Below are 26909 nucleotides of genomic sequence, written 5' to 3' on the forward strand. Positions count from 1 at the left end.
ACCAAACTAGTGTATCGCATTCAATAAAACTAAGTTGGCCTTCATATCTCTGAAGCGACCCAACCTAGCAACAAAAAACAAACGTCATATTATGGCCCCCGTTGTCCCATGCTCCTATTGTCCCACAAGCTTTTCAGCTCCTGCCATACTTTCGGAGTTATTATTGGTGGCTTTATTTAGTGACCCACCCTGCATGTGGGGTGTTTCCGTAATATAGGGTATTTCCGTAAGAACGTGCAGAAGTATAACAGAACGTAAAGAATGCTCCACTGAACAAATTGAGATAGGTAATCTGGTGTCAGAGAAGACAGCATAAGGATGGAAAACAACCCTATCTACCGCTTTATCTATCTTTACTGTTTCCCAGCGTATTTGCAACTCACATGCGTACAAGTCTACACGTGCTGTGCTGTTTGTTTCTCTTGCAGGAAGATTCTCTATTTCCTGCAACAGAACAACGAGGTCGAGCCTGGTTACTGGGATGAAGGTTTTGTTTACGTTACTTCTCCATAAGGTGGCTCTGTTGTATTATATTTAGATTGTCCCGTGACAGAACGCGCTATGAGTCAATGACAGTCCCATCCATTACTCAATGCTACTCAGAGACGTACAGTACAGTACTGCTGGTCGCTGGTTGGATAGGGAGGAGGTCACCTGACCTGAATCCCCTTGGTTATTTCCTGTGGGGATATTTAAGTCACTCGCATATGAGATCCCAGTGGATACGGGGATGGAATTAGTTGCCACAATTGTAGCTGCCTGTGATGTGATTCGAAACACACCAGGGATGTTTGTCAGGGTGAGTCGTAACATGGTTCGTCGACGTCATGCTTTCATTGAGGTTGATGGCCGTCAGTTCCAGCACATGTTGTAAGATACGGTACAAACGGTATGTTCTTTGTGTTAGTGATGGTATTTGCACTGAACTGTAACTAAAGTGAACAAAAAAGTACACGGTAATGAGATTTTATTCCTATTATCTCCTTTAAGCTGGCTTCTCCAACCCCAGATTCCCTGCCTCAAAGTGTTCAGTGGAGTATCCTCGATATCCTATTAAACTTTTTCAAGCTCTTACGGAAACACCCTGTGTGTGGCATGTGACATATTGTATGATGTGTTGTTTTGATTTTGTAATGATCTATGTGAAAACCTCTCGAACTCTGTGGAAATGTAATACAAATGTGACACGATAACTAACTGTGTATTAAAATGTTTTACTTTAATACGAAGATTTGATGATTATTGTGGAGTGTTGAATCATCACAGCTACGAAAGTAGATTCCAAGTCATGACGTAATTTAGCTAAGTATTGAAAAACACATGTAAGTAGTAGGCTATTTAGTGTTGTTTCTGTAAATTTCTTTATGTTGTAAATATCAGCTTAGAATTTAGATTTATCTTAGTGGTCAACAGTGAAAATATATGTTCAGCAGAAGCTTGAATATGAGAGAAAATTTGAAACTCATATGCTATCACATACGATGATCTATGTGTTACATAGAGGCCTAAAGCTAAGCACTTCTTAGAATTGAAAATCATCCGTCAACAACAGAGTATTGTGTAGACAATGAAATGGTGGTGAGATAATGACATGCTCTGACAGTCCTTAGCTTATGTAGCAAGCGAAAGGAAATGGCTATTTGGATTGTGGATCATTATATTGTGTTTTCCGTTTTACATTTAAGTAATGACATGACATCTGCTTGTAATATTGTTTTATTTATTTGACTTGTTTTCTTTGTACTTGTGTTATTATCAAGTGGAAAGGTGAGCCATAGTCTGTTTTTGTAAAGATGTGAGAAGGCGGAGTGATGAGGGAATTTCTTATATAGCTAGACCATTTCTATCACTCTAGTGCTTAGTGATTTACTATTTTATACCTCATTCTGAATAGTTAGGTACCTGAAATTACGTTATCCACAGGCCTAGAAAGCCTGGTGTCCTAACCCTTTCCACTTAGTTCTTTCTGTTGCTTAGAGAAATGGGCCAAGGATTAAGAAACACAACCAAAACGTAACATTATCCACAGTTAAAAATCAGTGTGCATACTACCACTATATTTCGTAAAAGAAAGAATGTATAATGTGAAAGCACTTTGTAAAGGATTATCATGATCTGAAGACTAGAACAATGAAATACTTGTTTCTGTGAAGAAAACGACGAGTGCACAGATACACGAACAATATGCTTCAGTCTAACGCTTTTGGTGAACGAAATGGACATGTGTGCATGAAATAGTCTTACCGACCTAAAACGAAAATGCTGATGAAAAATGTGAATGTGCAAAGTGGAAAGGTACTTACCTCTGCCCAATTTCAAGTAGGTTGAAGACGAGTAATGAATTTGGCAAACACACAACACAAAATCCTGTGAGTCTGTTCAAATGTTCAAATGTATATGAATTCCTAAGGGACCAAACTGCTGAGGTCATCGGTCCCTAGACTTACACACTACTTAAACTAATTTTAACTTATGCTAAGAACAACACACACTCCCATGCCCGAGGGAGGACTCGGCGGGAGGGGCCGCGCAGTCCGTGACATGGCGCCTCAAACCGTGCGGCTACTCCGCGCAGCCATTATTGTTGTCGCTAAGCAAGAGTTATACGCAACCACTATGAAAGAATGTTGTTGTTGTGCATGTGGCGAAGTATTTAGAGTAAATAAAAGAACACTAAGTTATGGACTCCAGTAAGAGCGAAGTAAGCTGCTTTACTCTTGGTATTAGTAATGCGTAAGGTCAACAAAACAGCTTCTAGTACCAACACGAAATCAGAGATTAACACAAGCCCCTATGGTTGCGGATCGTGGTCGTGTTAAAGTAGCTGCACGTTTTGTTTAAGGTTACTTGCTAGTGAATCAGCTTCAAAAATTCAAATTTTTTTCCGTCTTAAATCAATATTTAGAGTACAACTTTTAACATGGCTGAAGTTTGCAGCAACCGTATACACAAATTTGAAAAATATGTAAAAATCTGCCAACCGGTTGCATAGGTTTTCTTTATACCTTCACCAGGTTTCGTCACCTCTTAAGGGTGACTTCATCAGAAGGTAAGGTAATTACATGAAGAACATATCGTCAAAGATGTACAGTGATTTAAGAGGTGAGTTGCTCAAGTCATACATAAAATACAAGACATAATGTTCTTCAAAAAGTCAAACATTAAAATGTAAGTAACACTGGTGTGGCGTGAGGAGACTGATGAAGTCACCCTTAGCGGTGATGAAATCTGGTCAAGGTATACAGAAAACCTATGCAACCGGTTGGCTGACTTTTACATATTTTTCAAAAATATTTAGAGTTTTGTGAACAAAATGAATCGACTCAGACATCGGGAACATCTTTAAAAAGAAATTTAAATATATGTCGGTATGCGGCAACGACTGTGTTTCCGCTGCGGTCGGATGTCAAATGGCGTCATTATTATTTTGCCACTTCGACAACATACACTGCATAATCGTTTTTTGAGTTGGCAGCCCTGTTAGCACACGCGCTTTCCGATGCTTCTTTTTTTTCCTTTGTATATCTACGGCTTTCGAGAGTTGTTTGTGTTCAAACTTCTGTACGTTTTTGAAATGTTGATGCTGTGTCATTCTCGGAAGTAGTTATAACTCCAAAAATGTTTTGGAACGGGAAAACGTAAGTTTTATGGTAATCGGTTTACTTCATTGGAAAGTAGAGACTGTGTAATTTCACCCACAAACCAACTGTATGTTATGTCGACTCCGCCAAGTGCCACAAGATAGAAGCTAAAATATTTGAGTACCCAGAGTGAAATTTCTATAAAATATGATCAAAACACTGTAACGGAATGTGTTTCCATACTTGCTGAATTGAGTGCTTTATGTTCGCTTTTAAAGAATGCTGCTGTGTGTGTGCTTTGTGGAAAAGGTGGCATTAAAATTGTCGAAGATTTTGAAGACTGGAAAGGTGTGGCTAGTAAGCTACAAGTGTTCTGTGATTTGTGTGGGGTAACTAAAACTGGGTATTCCTCTGGAGTGTACAAAAGAAGAGTTTATAACACAAATATCAGACTTGCATATGGAATCAGGTATACTGGGAAGGGTAGAAAGGCAGCTCAAACATTTTGTGGTATCATGAATTTGGCCCCACCTACAAGATTAAAGAAGTAAACGCAGTTACTTCTTGAAAGTGTTGGTCAAGTGAGTGCTGTGTCAATGAAGAAAGCACTAGAAGAAACTGTGTTATGCAATGAAGGTGACACTGATGTAGCTGCAGCCCTTGATGGGACATGGCAGAAGCGTGGTCAGCTATCATTGAGTGGTGTTGCCACCGCAACATCCCTAGATAATGGTAAGGTGATTGACGTAGAATGTGTGTCAAAGTACTTCCATGGTTGCAATGGAAATATCGAGGATCATGTTTGTGTTCAGAATTTTTCTGGGTATAGTGGTGGGAGGGGGAGTTCTCAGAATATTTCGAAGGTCAGAAGAGAATTGTGGTGTACGGTATGTGAAGTACCTTAGAGACGGTGACTCCCAAGGGTTTGAAAATGTGTTGGAAAATATGCCTTATGGAAGAACTGTAAAAATTTGTCATGTCCAAAAGAGGATGGGCACACGTTTACATAAGCTAATAAAAGATATGAAGGGGGAAAATCTCAATGATGACAAACCAATTGGTGGTCAGGGTCGTCGTACTAAGAAAGAGGTGGACAAACTACAGCTCTATTATCGTTTAGTTATAAGAAGGAATGGAGACATTATTGAGGTCATTAAGAAAGCAGTATGGGCTACCTTTTTCCATAGAGCTTCTACGGATGACCAACCACAGCATTCTCTCTGTGATAGTGGTGTAGATACATGGTGTGGATACAAAAAAGCAATAGCAAATGATGAGACGTGCACACCATCACTCACTGCCATTTGAGGTATTGGAAGCAATTAAGCCTATATGCAGGGACCTGAGCGACACTAAACTATTGTCACGGTGCGTACATGGAGAGACACAAAATGTTAATGAATGTTTCAACCACGTGATATGGGAACGCCTCCCTAAAACTGTGTTTGTTGGTTTCAATACCATGAGATTAGGTGTATTAGGTGCAGTCACTTGCTTCAATGATAGGGCAGTTAGCAGATGCGATGTTTTAAAGCTGTTGGGACGAACTCCTGGTTTCAATATGAGACAAGCACTGATGGCAACTGACTCCTTGAGAGTGGCCAAAGGCGAAAAATGGGTTCTTGAGGCATCTAAAGAGGCCATAATAGCAAAGAGGAGCAACAGAAGGAAGAGAGAAGATGAGAAACACACAAACCAAGAATATTATGCACCTGGAGGATTTTAAGAACAACAGAGGTGAGTAACAGATGACATGTACCTTTAAACTGAATTTCCCAAGAATCAAATTTTCTAACATTTTTATTTTATGCAAAAAAACATTGTTTGCACTACAGGTCTGAAATTTTTTGTGATATTTCAGGCCACCATTTGGAGAAAAGTAGACTACAGACACCAGCTTACTATCAAAAGGAGTAAAAATTATTAATTATAAAAAATTACCTTAATTTTGATTGTCTAATTTATGTATTTATAGTATAAAAACTATTGACGGAAATCATTTGGTTGTTGTCTGCTTTCTAGATAACAATGCCATAAATGTGTGTGCGAAGCTTTAAGCATCTAAGAAAGGTAGTTGATAAGTCTATGGACTTCAATCATAGACTGGCAGGATAATTTTAAATTACTGACGGACATACATGTTTATGTAGCCTAATGAAGTTTATATCAAAGCTAAATGGTTCAAATGGCTCTGAGCACTATGGGACTTGATTTCTAGGGTCATCAGTCCCCTAGAACTTAGAACTACTTAAACCTAACTAACCTACGGACATCACACACATCCATGCCCGAAGCAGGATTCGAACCTGCGACCGTAGCGGTCGCGTGGTTCCAGACTGAAGCGCCTAGAACCGCTCGGCCACTTCGGCCGGCTATATCAAAAGCTGTTCTGATTATTCTTATACCAAAATCTTCATCGTTAAAACACTTTCACTGTCGTAAAAGTTCTCTGTATTTAGAGTCCACACTATGTAGTTGGATCCTCATAAACATTATGAAAATTGTTACTGTTTTTCCAGCCATTCACTGGCAAGTTACCTTAACGACGATAGGCGATTTGGTAAGGATCTGGACATTGACACCTTCGCGCCCTCCAGCCTCTGTCGTGCAGTTATACTGCCTTTCTCACTTTGCTTCATAATAACCGTCGCATTAATATTTATTGTGTGATTCTTGAGTTTCTCCCGGCGTATTTGATAATCAAAATATCCACGGGTGTACTGCAAGTCTACAGTGTCGAACGGGCACAATATTTCGGCTATCATACATGACGCCATCATCAGGTGAACTGACGGACTGAGCTCCTGTGAGCGTGCCGGTACGGAGATCCGTACGCTATGGCTGCTCAGGGGGAACCGGCTTCAGTCGCGGCGGCGGCCGATTTAAATACCCTCCGCCCGCGGCGCACTCCCTCCGCCGTCCGCGCCCCACGCCACGGTCGCGCGGTGGAACAGATTGCGACGGCGTCTGATATGCCGTCGGTGTGATGGCGCAGAGTGGCAGATTCAACGTGCTCTCCGCCTAACCAGTACAGCACAACCTGTGGAGATGGATGAAATCACGAGCGAGGAGGTAGGCACTGCGTATATTCCATATACAGGCGCAATCTCGGGGAAAATCTCCCGCATTTTGAAGAAACACCGGGTCGGAACTGTGTTTTGTCCTCCGAATAAAACTCGTGCAATGGTGGGGAGCGCCAAAGATGGCCTCGGTCTGAGGAAGGCCGGCGTGTACCAGATTCCCTGTCAATGTGGCAAATCGTATATTGGTCAGACGATGCATACCGTCGAGGATCGATGCCGTGAACACTAGAGGCACACTCGACTGATGTATCCGAGCTGAACATTGTTTGTCGGAAAATCACGCTATGGAATATGAACGCACGCGGATTGTGGTACAGACGTCGAGATACTGGGACAGCGTTGTTAGAGAGGCCATCGAAATTCGCACCATTGACGACCTCATAAACCGTGACTGTGGCTATAATCTTAGCAAGGCTTGGGAACCAGCGATTGGGTTAATCGAGAGTAAATCGAGCAAGCGTATAGTTATGACGACCACGGTGGACAGAGCCATCACACCGACTTCATCTCAGGCGCCGTCGCAATCTGTTCCACGGCGCGACCGTGGCGCGGGGTGCGGACGGCGGAGGGCGCGCCGCGGGCGGAGGGTATTTAAATCGGCCGGCACCGCGACTCTGAGCAGCCATAGCGTACGGATCTGTGTGCCGGCACGTTCACAGGAGCTCAGCCCGTCTGTTCACCCGATGATGGCGACATGTATGATCGCCGAAATATTGTGCCCGTTGGACACTGTAGACCGGCAGTACACCCATGGATATTTTGATTAATATTTATTGTGCTTTGGTAGGGCATTTCTGCTAATAGTACCTATTTTTCTTCCAGTTTCACAGTAATGCGAAATCCACTTAACCGTTCTCAATTTAGCAATGATGAGACATGGAGAAAGTGGTCTCTAGCCGAAATCGCCTACTTCTCCTGAGGATAATATCGACATTTCGTTTGAATTGTGGATACGTTAGAAGAAATAGGAAATAACTGTAACGATTCCATGAACTGTGGTTCGGACGACTTCACTTGTGGCAGTAACAGTTATGAAGAACAAAACTTTCTAAAAAAAAAAAAAACACGTAAGGCAACAGCTATCAGCGACAAAGAAATTTGGTTAAACAAAGGAGGCGGAAAACGCTTGAAGTTACGCAGTGTGCAGAGGAGTTTTCGTTTCGTAGAATCGGAGCGTGAACTGTGCAAATGGGAGAATGAATTACATGAAGTAAGAAATATGAGCCAAATGGAAATACGAAACTATCTGAATAAAAACTGTTCGAAAGATTAAGAACTGCTCATGGGAGGCTGTCACGGTCGCCGATGGGACCTACGAGACTGGGCCCTCCGAATTACTTCTGACATCAACGCTGCCAATTACCAGGCTTCGTCGACCTGGCTACGCGGGCTCAAGGAAACGTCCAGAACAGGAAGTCGCAAAATTACCGAGTTTACGTCACTTGAACGTGTAGAGCACCTGCCGGTGACAGAGCTGCAGAGAGACTCATGGCTGACGTAGAGACGGAACTTGCTATCGCCCCGCAACTGCTGTTTGAAGCGCTCATCAATGAGGTTTCGTGAAACAACTGCGTGCACACCGCAGTCTATCATTTCGGGGTGAAGAAAAGAGGGAATCGGCTGCCCAGTCAATGAATGCAGCGACACATTCGTGTACGATACTGCCATTGACAAGTATGATCGGTTTTACTGTTTCCACAGCTGTGTATCTGTCTTCAAGAATCGCAAGGTAAATTAGGACCAAAAATGAAAAGTAGGCTGTTTAGTTGCAAAATCCTGTAATCGACCTATCAAAATCTGGAAAGAATAATTTTCAGCATTTCGTTCGAAACGTATTCCTACCAGCTGCAGAAACTAAATGATTGTTGTTGTTGGATTCCTGGCGTGGACACAACGACGCCTCCTTTTCTGTGGAGGACGACGAGAAATCTACTGGTGCGATTCAACCTCTCGATAAAGAATTTTTTTCACTGTGGAAAGCATTTTTCAGGAGATTGTCAGGCAACATAATTTCCGATGCCTCTCTCTTATTTCAGATTTATCAGCGTAAGAGTATTCTTAAGCTCCAGTCATTTGTGCATTACCAGTTTTCTTCACCAGGCTTTATGAATTTGATCAAGTACGCCTCGTATGCAGCACAATATGCAGAAGTCTAAATAAAACTCGCGGTTACTGCGAAGTGCCTGACTGCATCAAGTTTTCCTTTGTCCCGTGTGCCTTGTCTGGTGCAAGAAAAATATTTCTTTTCGTCATTCAATACACACTTCGCATTTTTGTGACGGCTACAGGGAATAAGCGAAGAGCTGTTTCACTGATAGTTAAATAAACAACATTCAAATATTATTATAAGGAATGGTCTACAGAAATTGTAATAAAATGTAGTACTGTAACACACATTTCATTCCAACAAATTGATGGAAGTCGTCTGTGATATCAAACACTGCCATTATTTTACTTCCTCCGCTAGCCACTTTTATCAGAATTACATGGGCAAGAACTAAACTGTCAATACGAAGTTACTCAAATGGTTCAAATAGCTCTGAGCACTATGGGACTCAACATCTGAGGTCATCAGTCCCCTAGAACTTAGAACTACTTAAACCTAACTAACCTAAGGACATCACACACATCCATGCCCGAGGCAGGATTCTAACCTGCGACCGTAGCAGTCACGCGGTTCCAAACTGAAGCGCCTAGAACCGCACGGCCACACCGGATGGCCCACGAAGTTACTCAAAAAAATGTTTGTATAGTTTAATCCAAGTTTTGACCGGAGCAGACAAGCTAACAAGCACGAGCAAAAGATAATTGTGTCTGCTGTACCCGGTAGGCTTCTTCCATGTCTTTCAACTGGACGCCACTGCATCTACTTACGTGTCCCCAACCTTCCCCAGTTACCTAATCGAAAAATGGAGACCTGCAGTTTAACGTGTCTTTAACATGTCTTTCGTGGCCACTCCAACATCTGTGAGAAGTGAATACTCCGTTAAAAATCATAGTGGAAACGTTCTGGTCTGAACGGGATTCCACCCCGCGCTCTCTTGATCACGAAGCGCGCGCTTTGCCACTAAACCATTTTCGTTTCAGGAAAAAAAAAAAGAATTAGCCCATTAGACCTTACACAGGTAGTGGAAACGTCAGTTGTGTCACTTCTTGAGATGATGCTCGACGTCGGAAATTAGGGTTCTGTATATAAATTTCCCCTCAATGGTAATGAGAAGGCAGGGAAAATGGCAGCTGACATACAACGAAAATTTTGGACCAGTACTGATGGAGATGCAATTCCGTGTAAAGTGCACGATCTCCACGCATGTGACCCTCCCATACAGACTGAGACACTTGAATCTTCCTTCCCTGCGCCATTTCGCATAGTCCGTCAACAACAGTGTGCTCGCAATGCAAAACACTCCTCACTGAAAAGCAAAGTTTCTTTCTGTGGCTCTAAGAGATAGAGTTGTATCCTGAATGGCGAATATTAGCTCCAAAAACTAAAAACTAATAACAGTGTTCACAGACAATGTTTGCTACCTCATGTTCTCTCTTCTGTTCCCTCTACTATAAACGATTCTACCCACATACAAGAGAATGGTAGCGAATTTCCTGCAAATGCTCATTCGCACGTGTTCGCTTCCATCCACTCCGTTGTGAACCAGGCTTTAGGTGCTTAACATTGGTGTCTGTGAACTCCGGACTATTCCGCTACGCGGCGCTGCGCGAGTGTTTGGCCGAGTCGGGCTGTAGGACGGCAGGGCTGTACAAACCGCTGTTACAAGCTGTTCCTCGCGTGACAAAAATGTGTAACTTTTCTTTCGTCGTCTTCTTCATGCGTAAAAAATTTGACGGTAGGTTTCGACATGCCTTATTTGGACGTTTCCCTCGTGAGATGTAAACCTCACTACACATTTCACACCCTTCATACTTGCCGTGAACACTTCAAACATTACTAAGTTCCACTCATTCATACTACATTTAGAAAGAATCGTCTGATCGGACCATTATTCAAATGGGAACTGCCTGATTCATCTTTTTTTTTTCTTCTTCTTTATTGAGTTTCGATTCCCGCCGAAGGGGGAAGGCTGGCATCAGCTCAGTACGCCGCTCTTCAGCCTACAGAATTTGCTTTAAAAAGATGAAGGTAATAGATAATGAAAGCTGGCGATAAAATCGGTGACTTAAATAGTAAAATGGCGGAAAATTGTGGAACTTAAAACATAAAACAAAGGGTTGATGATGCAAATAAATACACAGGAAGCAGAAAAATAATAGACAGACAATTAAAAAACACGGTGACATTCTGGTTTCAGTTCGCAAGAGATATAAAATTCACACCCAGCGACAGCACGATTTCTGTTTGCAACACTTTGGAAAGATGCACAACACTGTACACTCACTTGACCACTGCACTAAAAAGTTGGCACAAATATGACATACCACAGCTGAGGGCAGACGGGGGAACCTGGACAGATGATCGGAAAGAAATGGGGGGAAGGAGAGGAGAAAACGAAGTGGGGAGGAGGGGAGAAGGAGCCGATGGAAGACGAAAACCCATAAGAGAAACGGGGGGGAGGGGCTGGGCACCCGCGGCAGGGATTGCGGAAAGGCAGAGGAGGGGAATCCAAAAGGGCTCAAAGGGGCGGGGGGGGGGCTGATTCATCTGCATGGTGCTGCTTATAAATAGTTGCGGCGCCGTACTAGTAGAGATGATTTTGAACATTCGGAATTCTTGTAGGCTGGTAGACAATTATGGAAAAAAATCAAGATCATGCACAAAAATATTCCAAAAAATCGACACATGCAGAGAATATACACCTCAGCTAAGAACCATCGCAACAATAGTACCCCAACCATGGCACAAATACAAAGTACGCAAATCAATAGTTCCAGGATAATTACAAATAAAATAATGCCAAGACTATCAGCCAGGATAAAAAACTTCAAGAAATCAAGCGCCAAAACTCCTTTAGAAAATAATATATGATAAAACTAAAATTTGGACTCCAACAAGAAAGGACAAAATTACATAATAACAAAAGACCCAAAGTGAGAGCCCAGTTCCTTCTGAATGTTTATTAAATAAAGTTGTGAAAAACTTACCCTTTCCTAACTACACAAAAAGAAGTAGAGACCGCCAAATGCGGGTACAGTTGGGACAAAACATGACCAAAAAAAAACTAGTAGGAAGTCTGGTAGTTTCTCGAACGATGGCGTTAGGCCTACAATGTGCTGGCATCGTCCATATTGGACATTCAACATACAACGCCATTTTTGTGTGAGACATCCTTGTCAACACAAACTTGTTGACATAAATAAAATTAACTGAGGCTGAATTTGCATGTTGTACAAACAGATGGCTTTATTTCAGTACTTGAGCCAAGCTCGTAACGGTATTTTGCAAAATTGGGCAAAACTGGGTCTTGTTGGGATGTCAGAACAACAAGGTCCATAACAGTGACAGCCCCGATATATCGGACTGGGCAGCAACCCTACCCTCGCTGATGACAATGAGTCTGCTCTTCGCAGTTATACAGTAACAGATTTCTAACTCCATCTGCCGTCGCTTGTACATCTGGAGACAACATGTCTACTTTGATTAACTTCTCATGGTTGGGTTTTTTTTTCTTTATTGTTATTTTAAACCTGTGTACAGGCAGGCCAGCAGCAGGATACTACGCCGCTCTTTGGCCTCAGAGAAACACAAAAGATACAAATGAAGAAAATTAGAGAAAAAATATGGTGGACATATAAACGGAGACAAACAATTTTTAAAATGCATGGAGCCGTTCACGGGCGTAGAGTCCAAGATAAAATTTATTCAGACACTTGGACACACACGTAGACGAAAAGTGTCACATGCGAACATAGGTGCACAAAACGAATAACACTGAACCACTTAAGCACAAACGACGGCACACACAGAACACGAGGTGTTGATCTCTGGCGCGCAAATGTTCACTAAGCATGTACGAGTCCGGGGACCTGCCAAGAGAGGAGGAGGGGGGTGGGAGAGGGAGCGGGGAGAGCAGAGATGACATGGGCAGGGGAGACAGTGGGAAGGGAGGAAGGGAGAGGGGAAGCCCGGTGGAAGAGGGGTGGAGGAAGGGGGGGAAGGAGAGAGAAGGGAGGGAGGGTACCAAAAGGAAAAGACACAGGATGTGGGAGGGGAGGATCAAAGTTGATAGGAGGGGTAGATGGAGGGGAGGAGGACATCATCAGGGAGGGGGAGCTGGCGGAAGCCGCCTTGGGAGAGGGTAAGGAGGGTGGAGAGATGGAGACCGTGCTGTATGTGGGAATACAGGCGTGGCAGCGGGCAGGGGTGGGAGAGGATAGGAGAGACGAGCGGGTGAGGAGGATCGAGTTTACAGGAAATGTACAAGATCCGTATCCTTTCAAGGAAAAGGAGGAGGTGGGGGAACGGAATGAGATCGTAGAGGATCCGTTCATGGTTGGGATTCACAGTCATATAATATTTCTTAAAAGACAGCATAGTCGCCTTAGGGCCATTTTCAAGTAACGCTGCAAAAGTTACATTCTGTCAGAATATAAGACTATCTGACTTAGGTACATGTTGTCGTTAAAATGGAGCCTTTTGACTGTGAGAGTCCCACAAGACCGATGAGTACGACACTTATTACATCGTAAAATGTTGTTGAATATGTACTGAATTGTCAATGTTCTTTTTTTTTTTCGCGCGAACAGACTTAGCTCCACGTGCTGTCAGTGCACCTGAGCTTTTATTTGTGATAGATTATTAGAACGATGGTAACATTGGCAATACAGCACATATTTAACAACATTTTATGATGTAATAAGTGTCGTATTCATCAGATCTTCTGGGACTCTCGCACTCAAAAGGGTACATTTTTCCGACGACATGTACTCATGTCATACAGTCTCATATTCTGACGGGATGTAACTTTTGCAGTGTGACTTGAAAATGGCCCTAAGGCCGAAATTTCAATCGTAATAATAAATATTTCATACAGTCAACGGCGACTATGATGTTTTTAACAAATTTCTGCTTTGCTTCGTATTCTGTACAATTTTCTAAATTCATTTGCCGATGCCCCACTAACTGAAAACGTCGAGTCTGTTTTCCATACATTGTCAAATTTTTCTCAATTCAACTACCTTTGCCTACATGCCTGAAGGCATCATGGTTGCTCGGTATTATATAAGATCGTCCGCAGCTCGTAGTCGTGCGGTAGCGTTCTCGCTTCCCACGCGCTGGTTCCTTGGTTCGATTCCCGGCGGGGTCAGAGATCTTCTCTGCCTCGTGATGACTGGGTGTTGTGTGATGTCCTTAGGTTAGTTAGGTTTAAGTAGTTCTAAGTTCTAGGGGACTGATGACCTCAGATGTTAAGTCCCATAGTGCTCAGAGCCATTTCAACCATTTTTTTATTATATAAGATCTAAATTTAAACTTAGCGAAAAAAATTTGAAGCTGCTTAATCCATATAGGGAACTCAAAATAAAAAATGAAAAAGGAACTGTAAGATAAATCACTAGCCTCATATTTCAAAAAATCACTATCGCTAATGAAAAATACTTTAATACTAACAATTTCTCATTTGTCAAATGCAGTTTATTTCAATAAATAGCTATCTTAAAGGTATGGTGAGATCATAAGCCAGGAAAGGAACCCCTTCATCTTTAGTTATTAAGCAGTACAATTTACCTATTTGGAATTTCCTAAATAAGGAAACATATGATGTTTTTATTTGGCTACACATAATCTAGCAAACAAACGGAGTACCTGTGTAAAGAGCATTACCTATGCATTTTCTACCGAGATTTATAACCATAAAATAATATTCCAACAAAAACTAATGAAGCTCCCCGAGCCGGCTGCTGTGACCGAGCGGTTCTAAGCGCTTCAGTCAGGAACCGCGCTGCTGCCGCGGTCGCAGGTTCGAATCCTGCCTCGGGCATGGATGTGTGTGTGATGTCCTTAGGTTAGTTAGGTTTAAGTAGTTCTAAGTTCTAGGGGACTGATGACCTCAGATGTTAAGTCCCAAAGCGCTCAGAACCATTTGAAGCTCCCCGACTTGTTTTGGTCAAAGCCTTGAAACCTATACTTCTTGTAGAATAACCTTAGGCCTTCGAAGCAGTGATGAAGTATTACTGCATGCTAAAGCCTCATTTTTCTTGTAACGTTCGGTAGGAACCTGTGTCTGGCGCGTATGTGGGCTTCATTTTCTTGGAAGACTTGTAAGTTTTTCAAAATCTCTGTAACTCAAGAACTAAATAATCCAAAAGAAATCGCAAAAGAAAGTCAGTGGTATAAAATCAGCCTCTGTCTGAAACAAAACACGTATTTAAAATGGTTTTCACTTGTCCTTTTGTAACAATATATCTATGTCTTCTCCCTCAGCAGACGCATATTGTAAGTGAACAAATGTTTGCTTCTTTTGTTCACAGAATTAAACAAGCCCGTGTTATAATTCTTATCATAAGTTTTCGTAGTGTACGCATTTACGTCCTTGTGTACTAATAAATTCAGTTTCAAATCGCTTTGGTTGACATAGCCAAGTCGGCAGATGGTTGTGAAGAGACGTAATGCCGGAGAGTGCATTGCGTTCACTCACTGATTTGATACTCCTCTCCGAAAATCCTGGCCCTGGGACTAGATGTCGGTCACTTTAACGTGACTTGCGCCTATTACCGGCAACAAATTATAGTGAATGACCGGGCCATTCGTCTCTGGTCAGTGATTCTGTCCGGCTTCATCTCGTCAGGTACAGCTCCTAAGTAATATTGACGGATGGTGGTTGATAAATGAGTTTTTCGGGTATTTGTTACTAACATACTTACACCTTTTACGTAACACAGTGGTTGGTGCGTTACTAAGTCCACTTCCCCACCATGTAAATGATGTGTTGCTCACTCTTTCACTCTCTCTCTCTCTCTCTCTCTCTCTCTCTCTGGTGATTATAAACTAAACTGATCGCTACGGTTAGGAACTATACTCATATTATTCACTAATGCACTGAAGAACAAAAGAAACTAGTACACCTCCCTAATATCGTGAAGGGCCCCCACGAGCACGCAGAAGAGCCACTACACGACGTGGCGAGGACTCGACTATCGTCTGAAGTAGCGCTGCAGGGACCTGACACCATGGATCCTGCAGAGCTGTCCATAAATCCGTAGGAGTACGAGGGGGTGGAGATCTCTTCTGAACAGCACGTTGCACGGTATCCCAGGTATGCTCAATAATGTTCTTGTCTGGAGAGTTTGGTGGCCAGCGGAAGTGTTTAAACTCGGAAGAGTGTTCCTGGAGCCGCTCTGTGGCAATTCTGGACGTGCGGTGTGTCGCATTGTCCTGCTGGAACTGCCTAACTCCGTTGGGCACCACAACGTACATGAATGGATGTAGGTGATCAGACAGAATGCTTACGTACGTGCCACCTGTCAGAATCGTGTCTAAACGCATCAGGGGTCCCATATCACTCCAACTACGCACGCCCCACGCCATTACAGAACTTCCACCAGCTTGAAGAGTTGCCTGCTGACATCTACATTTATACTCCGCAAGCCACCCAACGATGTGTGGCGGAGGGTACTTTACGTGCCACCGTCATTACCTCCTTTTCCTGTTCCAGTCGCGTACGGTTCGCGGGAAGAACGACTGCCGGAAAGCCTCCGTGCAAGCTCGAATCTCTCTAATTTTACATTCGTGATCGCCTCGGGAGGTATAAGTAGGGGGAAGCAATATATTAGATACCTCATCCAGAAATGCACCCTCTCGAAACCTGGACAGCAAGCTACACCGCGATGTAGAGCGCCTCTCTTGCAGAGTCTACCACTCGAGTTTGCTAAACATCTCCGTAACGCTATCACGCTTACCAAATAACCCTGTGACGAAACGTGCCGCTCTTCTTTGGATCTTCTCTGGCTCCTCTGTCAACCCGACGTGGTACGGATCCCACACTGATGAGCAATAGTCAAGTATAGTTCGAACGAGAGTTTTGTAAGGCACCTCCTTGGTTGATGGACTAAATTTTCTAAGGACTTTCCCGATGAATCTCAACCTGGCACCCGCCTTACCAACAATTAATTTTATATGATCATTCCACTTCAAATCGTTCCGCACGCATACTCCCAGATATTTTAGAGAAGTAACTGCTAGCAGTGTTTGTTCCGCTATCATATAATCATACAATAAAGGATCCATGGATTCATGAGGTTGTCTCCACACCCGTCCACGTCCATCCGCTCCATACAATTTGAAACGAGACTCGTCCGACCAGGCAACACGTTTCCAGTCGTCAGCAGTCCAACGCCGGTGTTGACGGACCCAGGCGAGGTGTAGAGCTTTGTGTCGTGCAGTCATCGGGGGGTACATGAGTGGGTCATCGGTTCCGAAAGGCCATATCTTTGGTGTTTAGTTGAATGGTTCGCACGTTGACATTTGTTTATGGCCCAGCATTGAAATCTGCAGCAAGTTGCCGAAGGGTAGCACTTCTGTCGGTTTGAATGATTCTGTTCAGTCATCGTTGGTCCTGTTCTTGCACGATTTTTTTCCGGCCGCAGCGATGTCGTAGGGTTGATGTTTGACCGGGTTCTTGATATTCACGGTACACTGATGGAATGATCGTACAGGAAAGTCCCCGCTTCATCGCTATCTCGGAGATGCTGTGTCCCACGGACCTGTCATAGTAGCAGCACTAACCGATCTGACAACTGCGCCGCAACTTGTTGCCTTGTATAGGCTTTCCCGACCGCAGCGCCGTATTCTGCCTGTTTGCATACATCTGTTCTTGAATATACATGCCTATTCCAGTTTCTGTGGCGCTTCAGTGTATGGAGAGAAACCCGAGATCATCTTTTCACGGTTTGGTGACTGGTTAGGGACGTCACGTCGTCTCGTTCTAGATCAACTGTCTCGCGAAGAAACACGCGGAGTCCAAAACCTTGTGCTTCTCGGTTAACCATGCATAGAATAAGACGCAGCATAGGATGCAGTTTTATTTCTTATATACACAGAAATTTTCACAGCAGCGCAGAAAATGACTCAGCTTTAGGCTTCTTGCTTTCCTTGAGTGAAACATGGATGTGAACGGCATTCACTGCGTGATGAAGAGAGAAATGTTATTTGTTTGGACATTTTCAAATTATATGGAAGACTGGTAAGGGATTCTCCACTGACGAGAAAGAGATTTTGGCCTTTTAAAGATCATAAAGACATCGGCACGATCTTATTGACTGGAATTCAGAAATTTCTTCTGAGAGGATACACAAGGTTTGGAAATACTTCCGTAGACAGTTGAATGACGCATTTTGAACTATGACCACAATTCCGACTGCCAGTTGCTGCTTCCCTGAGATTACCATTCGCAATTCGCCCTGTTAATTCACCGAACATTCTTCAAACAGTGGACAGCGAGTCTCTCAACCTTTTAAGTGTGGTAATAGATGCGACCACTAACGAAAAGCTAACGACTTCATCGTGAGGTTGCGACGTGAGACTCACACATTGAAAGCATCGAATATTTTTAACCAATAGTTGCCCTGCAACCGTTTGAAAAAAAATTCCCTAGCGAAAAAAACATTGGAATTCGAAATACGTGATGTTTCAATTTTTTATGCTTCACTAAAACGTTTTCCAAAAAAGGACTGTGTCAATTTCGCTTTGTTTACAGACAGTACGTTCTTCCAGCAACGCACCATATAACTTCCAGCTTCCTGCTTCTTCGAATGAGACCGAGATGTCGGCACGATTCTAAAGCGTGGCACGGCGAAGAAGTCTGCCGTAAAGAGTCCGCGACAAGGAATTGCGTCAATGAGTCTCAGCAACGCATCGAAGTGCGTACTGAGCCCCACAAACGCCAGCTAAGCATTTACATCGTGCGTGTGTTTTCTCACTTACCGCTCACAGACACATTCACCCATGTTTCGCTTACAGTATTCACACTGGCTGTAAACATGTTACTTACATCAGAACTGGCTCCCACCACTGTCGTCAGACGCCAGTGCAGTTCGTGTCTCCAGACAGCTTTCCTGGCGTGCGCTGCTTACATCGCGTAGGGTACATAAACGTGGTCGTATTCACTTAACCAAAGTTGTTCTCTGAACTTTGTTCGTGGCCCCAGACAAAACACACCACGCCAGTTACGCTGCCTGGCCGCGGGCACTTAACGCTACCCGTGCGAGGCCTCGCCGGATCGCTAGTACGATATAACGTGCCTTTTCAACGCATACTGTTTTGTGTCAGATGACGAGCATTCGATTTTTCCCAGGATTCTGATAAACTGTGCTTGAATCTTGTTTAGGGCCGGTTTAATTCTAAGGCCACACGGGAGTTTTTAACGCAACGCACATCACGCGAGAAATATGGACCCTGTATTGTGGTATATGTACGGTTGCGATATCTGGGACATTTCTGGCACACTCTGAGATGGAGGTGTATAAATGAAGTAAAATATTTACTAAATATAATTACTTTCTGTTTAGACCACAATTACACGGAACTTGTTGCGACTGAAGTAGATGGTACACCACATTTTTAGGAAGATTTCACCTTTTTCAACAAGTCGTTTTTCCCTTTTGCGTGCTCATAAAACGTGTTTATAAAATAAGTCAGCTTGTAGTTAAGTTGGCACTGTCAGATTGATTCCACAGTCTCTGGCAGCACTTGATTTCTTTCGTCAATTCACGGGGCCGCCATCAGCGAAAACGCTCTTCCCACGTGGCGTTGTGTGCGGGAACAGAAAACAAATACTAGCATGACTTCAGCAGTTGGTATTTGCGTTGAGGATTTTCAGTTTCCTTGAGGAAGTAAATCCACCTTTCTTTCAGGGAGTGTTTAGATTTCTATTCTTCCGAGTCGCGCTTACGAGGGGGTATCGAAAAGCCCCTAGCCTAACAACTAAAGAATGGCAGAAATTTCATAATGCCAATTTATTTTTCAATATAATACCCGTGTACACAAATACACTTGCGGGCACGCTCAAATTGCAAATCATTCAAATAAAATGTCTTCGATTTCGAGTGCAACCAAGCGCTCACATCATAGATAACTGCACCACCATTGTCAAATCGTCGTCCTTTGTGGTCTTTTTTTAGGTTTGGGAAAGGAAAAAATCTGACGGAGCCAAATATGGAGAATATGGCGGAAAATGTAACAATTGGGACCTGCAGTCACGCAGAGTTTCCAGTGTTGTGTGGGCTTTGAGCGCCGGTGCGTTGTCCTGATGCAAAAGAACTCGGCCCGTCAATTTTCCGCGCTTTTTTTTTACCTTTTCTCTCAAACTGCGAAGGAGGGAGCAATAGTATGATGCATTGATAGTTACGCCCTTTTTCAAGTAATCTACCATAATTATCCCTTCTGCATCCCAGAAGACCGATGCGATCACCTTACCGGCAGATTTTTGCACCCGGGGTAGGGGATGAAGGATGTTTCCATTGTTGTGATTGTTGTTTTGTCTCAGGATCTAAGTGGTGAACCCCGTTTCGTCCATTGTCACATACCTTGCAAGGCGGCCGTGTTGATCCACTTCAAATTGGCGGACGCTTCCTTCACAACACTGCACAAGCTCCCGTCTCTGATCTGCATTCCAGTCTTTGGGGACCCACGGACATGAAACTTCCTGCACTCCCAAACTATCCAGAACACTGTCATGAGCACGCCAGTGGGAGATACCAACTGCGGTTTAAACGTGCTGCAATGTTGTTCGACGATCCTGCAAAATCGTATCGTGAACTGCAGGCGCTGTTTCATCAGTGGCAGCGGTGCCTGGCCTTCCGATCCTTGGCGCATCTTCCACACTCGTTCTTCCACGGTTGAAGTCGGACATGCAGTTTTTCACTGTTGCGTATGATGGAGCACTGTCCTTAAATGTATTCCGCGTGTCCTCCGCAATTTCCTTGGGGGTCATTCCCCTCAAATGAAGATATTAAATCACAGCACGGTTCTTGATTCTCTCGAAATTCGCCATTTTGCTTACACTACGGTATACAACGCATCCCAGAGGCGAAAATAAGGAAGTTGGAGACGCGAAGTTTGACTAGCATACCCACAAAGTAGGTGGTGGTGTTTGTGCGAGACATTACGGTATCTATCTCGGGCTAGAAAGTTTTCGATCGTCCTCGTAGGTCCAAAAATGCTCTTCAGATACATATACTCTCAAAACAACTGTCACCTGAAACCATCTCATAATTTTTAGTCAGGTATATAATAATGTTTTCAATCGACACCCAATCTGGGGTTTCAGACAACTTCATCCAATGAGATACGTCATTCATATTTATTAAAAGAAATAGCCCCCTCTCTAAATAATCAAATGCTGTGGTATAGGAACCCGTTGTGTCTTCATCAAATTTCTTTCATTCAGACATCTTTCAGTGTCGATTAATATGCTTCTAATTATAGTTATCGAGACTACTGTCCATTTTTTTTTCAAACAGAGCCAAATTTGATTGCAGGAACAGGAAGTAAATTTCACTGATCAGGCTGCGGAAAAATCTTAAATTATTTTAGGTGGCCTGTCCTCGGCGTCAAAAAATGTTTTAATGGAATTCGAAGCTTAAGAATCCTCTCAGCTGCGGATATTAACGGCATCCATCTTGTTTCTGAATGACAGGGTCTGATGATGGACATCGACGTATAAGTCTTTCAACTTCTCTGTTCTTACCGTGTATATTGAAAAATAATTAAATATTTTCATGACGATTGTTTCAATGTCGACAGTTTAGACTCCAGCAGCGCTGGATGTAGTGCTGTCCAGGATACGGGCGGGTCATCCAGTTTCTTCAACATTTTTCCCAGTTCTTCTTTAATTTGGCGAAACATATTCCGCTGGCAGCGTCGATGGAGCCCTACGAATTTGTGATTGGCATTGTCTCGACAAAAAGAGATCAGTTTATCTAAGAGAAGTCACAGTTGTCTTAAAGTGTCTGGACAAAGGTTTGCAATCGTCTCCGATGTTTCATTATTCAGCGTGTCCCACTTCAACAGTTGTACTAAAATTAGGACTGACACAGTATTGAATAAACCATTTACAGAAGAGCCCTCGTGTAGTGCCTGCACAGGCTGTAAACGGTATAATGACAGCTGGTCCTCGTGTAACGCTCGCCAGGGTCAAGCGGTCATCATTCAGTGTTGCAGCTACACGACTTGTACTGATGCTAGCGTCGTCGTCAACTGCGTGAAGAACAGCCGCCTCGCGCTGCGGTGTCCTCGTCCTTCTAGGACGCCTCCCAGTGCCGTGAGTATCAGGCTTAAATGCCCCATGGTCCCTAAGACGAGGATCAGTGTGGCTTCAAACGTTTATCCGTCGGGGCACCTTCGTCCTGGAAGTCTCTCCTGATGTATACCTTGGGAACGAGCGCCATTGCTGTCAGCTAACCCATACATCAAACGGGTATCTGCCATCTCTTACTGTGTGTACACTGTCATTGCACTAGCCAAGTCTGGTTAACTCAACGTAGTAACCCATCTGCTTACAATGGTCGTACTGATCTCTCGAACAGTTGATGTTACCTGTAAACAAGCAATGACGTACGTCGCATGGCAACAGGGACACGCCGGCCGGGGTGGCCGAGCGGTTCTAGGCGCTGCAGTCTGGAACCGCGCGACCGCTACGGTCGCAGGTTCGAATCCTGCCTCGGGCATGGGTGTGTGTGATATCCTTAGGTTAGTTAGGTTTAAGTAGTTCTAACTTCTAGGGGACTGTTGACCTCAGATGTTAAGTCCCACAGTGCTCAGAGCCATTTGAACCATTCATCGCGGAATTCTGGAAACTACAAGACTCGGACCTCACAGAACACATACTCAACATCACGAAACAGAAGAGATACCGAAAGCAAGGCGCACAGCACTGATACAACCTCTGCACGAGAAAGGGGATAAGCCGAACCCACTGTTACCTGTCACATATAAGATACTTTGAAAAACACTGCTAAATAGATCAGAGAAGCAAACGGCCCACCTGATTGGCGAATACCAGGCTGGGTTGCGTAAGCACAGGTCGGCAATGAACAGATATGGAAACTTAAGATGATACTGTAACAGAAACAGAACTTAACCATCACCTTCGTCGAATTCAAGAAGACGTATGACTCAATACACAGAGAAACCCTCTTTAAAATTCTGAAAGAGTACAGAGTAAATAGGAAGACACTAACCATAATTAGGCAAACACTAATAAACCCGACATCTAAAGTGAAGTTCTGTGGAGAGCTCTCAGAATAATTCGAAATCAGGTGTCAGGCAGGGCGAGGGCCTCTCGCCATTGCTGTTCAGCGTAGTACCGAACAAAATAGTGAAGGAATGGGAAAAGACACAGAAAGGAGTCTTGTTGGGAAAAGTAAGAGTCGAGTGCCTAGCATTCGCAGATCATTTAGCCATCGTAACAGTACGACGAACAGTAACAATAAGAGCCATAAAGGAACTTCATGACATCGCAGCCAAGACCGGACTACAGATATCATACGAGAAAACACAGTTCGTGAGCACCCAAAAACACACATCACTACACAGAAAATATGGGACAATACACAGAACAGAACATTTCAAGTACCTGGGAGAAACAATACAGATTACAGGAAGAAATAAAGTATCTAATGAAGGTAGAAGAGCGAAACTACAGAAATCCTACAAACTGACTTGGAATCACTACAATAAGAAAGGTATCTCAAGTAAGGCCAAGCTACGACACTATGAGATGGTGGTGCTACCAGAAGCACAAGACGTAGCCGAGACGACAGTGGTACAAGGACAGACACGAATCAAACAGATAGAGAAGATGGAATAAAAGATACTGAGGAAAATATTCAGGGCGATGCAAGAAGACGGAGTATGGATAAAGAGGCCAGCTGAAGATCTATACGAACAGACAGAGAGAATAACAGACCACATCAAGAAACGAAGAATACAGTTTTATGGACACCTCACCAGAATGGCACCACATAGGATAGCGAGGCAGGTCTTGGACTGGGTTAGCACAAGGGAAAACAACAAATGGATGAATGGAGTTCAAAAATGTTCATATCTGTGTGAAATTTTATAGGACTTAACTGCTAAGGTCATCAGTCCCTAAGATTACACAGTACTTAACCTAAATTATCCTGAGGACAAACACACACACCCATGCCCGAGGGAGGACTCGAACCTCTGCCAGGACCAGCCGCACAGTCCATGACCGCAGCGCCCTAGACTGGCTAATCCCATGCGGTGATGAATGGAGTAAGAAATGACATGGATCAACTCAACATCACACAGGAAACAATACAAAACAAAATAATCCTTAGGAACCTTATCAGAAGAAACAAACTACAAGAGACACCAGACAACAAACGAATACAATGGACTGATCAGAAGCGACAAGTACACAGCCAGAGGATGAAGGAACACTGGGCGAACATGGAAAAAGAGAAACTGACGAGAACACAGGACCTAAAGTGGAACGAAAAAAGCAAGCAGAAACACAGCTCACGAATGCACGATGTTTGGTCAGAACGTAAAGAGAAAACAATAGGCAAATGGACATGAAGTTTAGTCTACATGCCCTCATCAAGGGCATAACACAAATAATAATAATAATTATTATATATATATATATATATATATATATATATATATATATATATATATATACACTCCTGGAAATTGAAATAAGAACACCGTGAATTCATTGTCCCAGGAAGGGGAAACTTTATTGACACATTCCTGGGGTCAGATACATCACATGATCACACTGACAGAACCACAGGCACATAGACACAGGCAACGGAGCATGCACAATGTCGGCACTAGTACAGTGTATATCCACCTTTCGCAGCAATGCAGGCTGCTATTCTCCCATGGAGACGATCGTAGAGATGCTGGATGTAGTCCTGTGGAACGGCTTGCCATGCCATTTCCACCTGCCACCTCAGTTGGACCAGCGTTCGTGCTGGACGTGCAGACCGCGTGAGACGACGCTTCATCCAGTCCCAAACATGCTCAATGGGGGACCGATCCGGAGATCTTGCTGGCCAGGGTAGTTGACCTACACCTTCTAGAGCACGTTGGGTGGCACGGGATACATGCGGACGTGCATTGTCCTGTTGGAACAGCAAGTTCCCTTGCCGGTCTAGGAATGGTAGAACGATGGGTTCGATGACGGTTTGGATGTACCGTGCACTATTCAGTGTCCCCTCGACGATCACCAGTGGTGTATGGCCAGTGTAGGAGATCGCTCCCCACACCATGATGCCGGGTGTTGGCCCTGTGTGCCTCGGTCGTATGCAGTCCTGATTGTGGCGCTCACCTGCACGGCGCCAAACACGCATACGACCATCATTGGCACCAAGGCAGAAGCGACTCTCATCGCTGAAGACGACACGTCTCCATTCGTCCGTCCATTCACGCCTGTCGCGACACCACTGGAGGCGGGCTGCACGATGTTGGGGCGTGAGCGGAAAACGGCCTAACGGTGTGCGGGACCGTAGCCCAGCTTCATGGAGACGGTTGCGAATGGTCCTCGCCGATACCCCAGGAGCAACAGTGTCCCTAATTTGCTGGGAAGTGGCGGTGCGGTCCCCTACGGCACTGCGTAGGATCCTACGGTCTTGGCGTGCATCCGTGCGTCGCTGCGGTCTGGTCCCAGGTCGACGGGCACGTGCACCTTCCGCCGACCACTGGCGACAACATCGATGTACTGTGGAGACCTCACGCCCCACGTGTTGAGCAATTCGGCGGTACGTCCACCCGGCCTCCCGCATGCCCACTATACGCCCTCGCTCAAAGTCCGTCAACTGCACATACGGTTCACGTCCACGCTATCGCGGCATGCTACCAGTGTTAAAGACTGCGATGGAGCTCCGTATGCCACGGCAAACTGGCTGACACTGATGGCGGCGGTGCACAAATGCTGCGCAGCTAGCGCCATTCGACGGCCAACACCGCGGTTCCTGGTGTGTCCGCTGTGCCGTGCGTGTGATCATTGCTTGGTCAGCCCTCTCGCAGTGTCCGGAGCAAGTATGGTGGGTCTGACACACCGGTGTCAATGTGTTCTTTTTTCCATTTCCAGGAGTGTATATATATATATATATATATATATATATATATATATATATATATATATGTGTGTGTGTGTGTGTGTGTGTGTGTGTGTGTGTGTGTGTATCATGTGGCAGATAACGTGAGCAGATGAATGAGGCTTTTCTCAGATGATGCCGTGGCACACAGAGAAATACCGACGTTGGAAAATTCTAATGCAGTGCAGTCTGGGAGTGGATGCTTGGTGCAGGGAGCGGCATGCTGTGAAGGAGCTCGCCCACACTTACTCTCCTTTCTGCGGGATCGCTCAGGGGTCCGGACTTCTTGGCAGATTCTGAGATGGACTTGTAAAAAGCATTCACCATGCTGATGAATTAGTGATTCTTAAACGCTCATCTTCGTTTATCATGTCCACGTTTGACTCCGTAACAGTGCTCAGTCGCCGAAGATAAATGGTGTTATCTCACAGTGTCAAGTAACACAACACTTTGAGTATGAATTTTCATACTGAAACATAGTACAGATGAAACACAATTCGTGACATTTATTTAAGCAAAAGCAAGCAAATTTACCCAAACATTTTATGTGTAGCCATTGATGTGAATTAACTGGAGACTTTCACTTTTAGTATTATTCGGAAACTTTCATGAAGCAGGAACCTAACAAAGGCAGTGATGTAGGTAAATGATGTGTGGTTAACATACATTATTTAACTTCTACTGATTCGTACACTGGTACTGTTCCAACAAGTCACCACTTTGGCTGGAGGCGTTGCAGAGACGGACTGGTTTGGCGACGGCACTGGGGAATGTTACACAACCCTTGCTGTTCTTGCCATTGCTCCATAAATTCTCTTTGTGGCGACTTGAACCATTTTAGAGCATTCCATAAGATGAGACATTGCAGCATATGTACATGATTTCAATCCGATACTGACTTGATATAAGTAGCAAGTAATTTAACTTGTCTGCCCACTGCAGGTTGTATGCAGATACTCCAGTGCTCGGACGCAGACGAGTAGCTGTCCTGCTGTTGACGTGTTCTCTCCATGCACCGTTCCCATCCCCCCACAACCCTTTACCGGACCGAGCGAGGTGGCGCAGTGGTTAGACACTGGACTCGCATTCGGGAGGACGACGGTTCAATCCCGCGTCCGGCCATCCTGATTTAGGTTTTCCGTGATTTCCCTAGATGACTCCAGGCAAATGCCGGGATGGTTCCTTTCAAAGGGCAAGGCCGACTTCCTTCCCCATCCTTCCCTAA

At 44.1% G+C, this 26909-nt stretch overlaps 1 protein-coding gene across 1 annotated transcript in view; it reads left to right on the forward strand.

Annotated features, from left to right (window-relative positions):
* LOC126426454 (uncharacterized) overlaps positions 1 to 26667 on the forward strand; it is a 191353-nt gene extending 164686 nt beyond the window's left edge. The window contains exon 3 of the mRNA XM_050088368.1: positions 26627 to 26667. Within this exon, the coding sequence (XP_049944325.1) occupies positions 26627 to 26667 (41 nt within the window). The remainder of the gene's footprint in view (positions 1 to 26626) is intronic.
* The last annotated feature ends 242 nt before the right edge of the window (positions 26668 to 26909 follow it).

The sequence above is a fragment of the Schistocerca serialis genome, chromosome 11 (genome assembly GCF_023864345.2).
Source record: "Schistocerca serialis cubense isolate TAMUIC-IGC-003099 chromosome 11, iqSchSeri2.2, whole genome shotgun sequence".
Classification (NCBI taxonomy): domain Eukaryota; kingdom Metazoa; phylum Arthropoda; class Insecta; order Orthoptera; family Acrididae; genus Schistocerca; species Schistocerca serialis.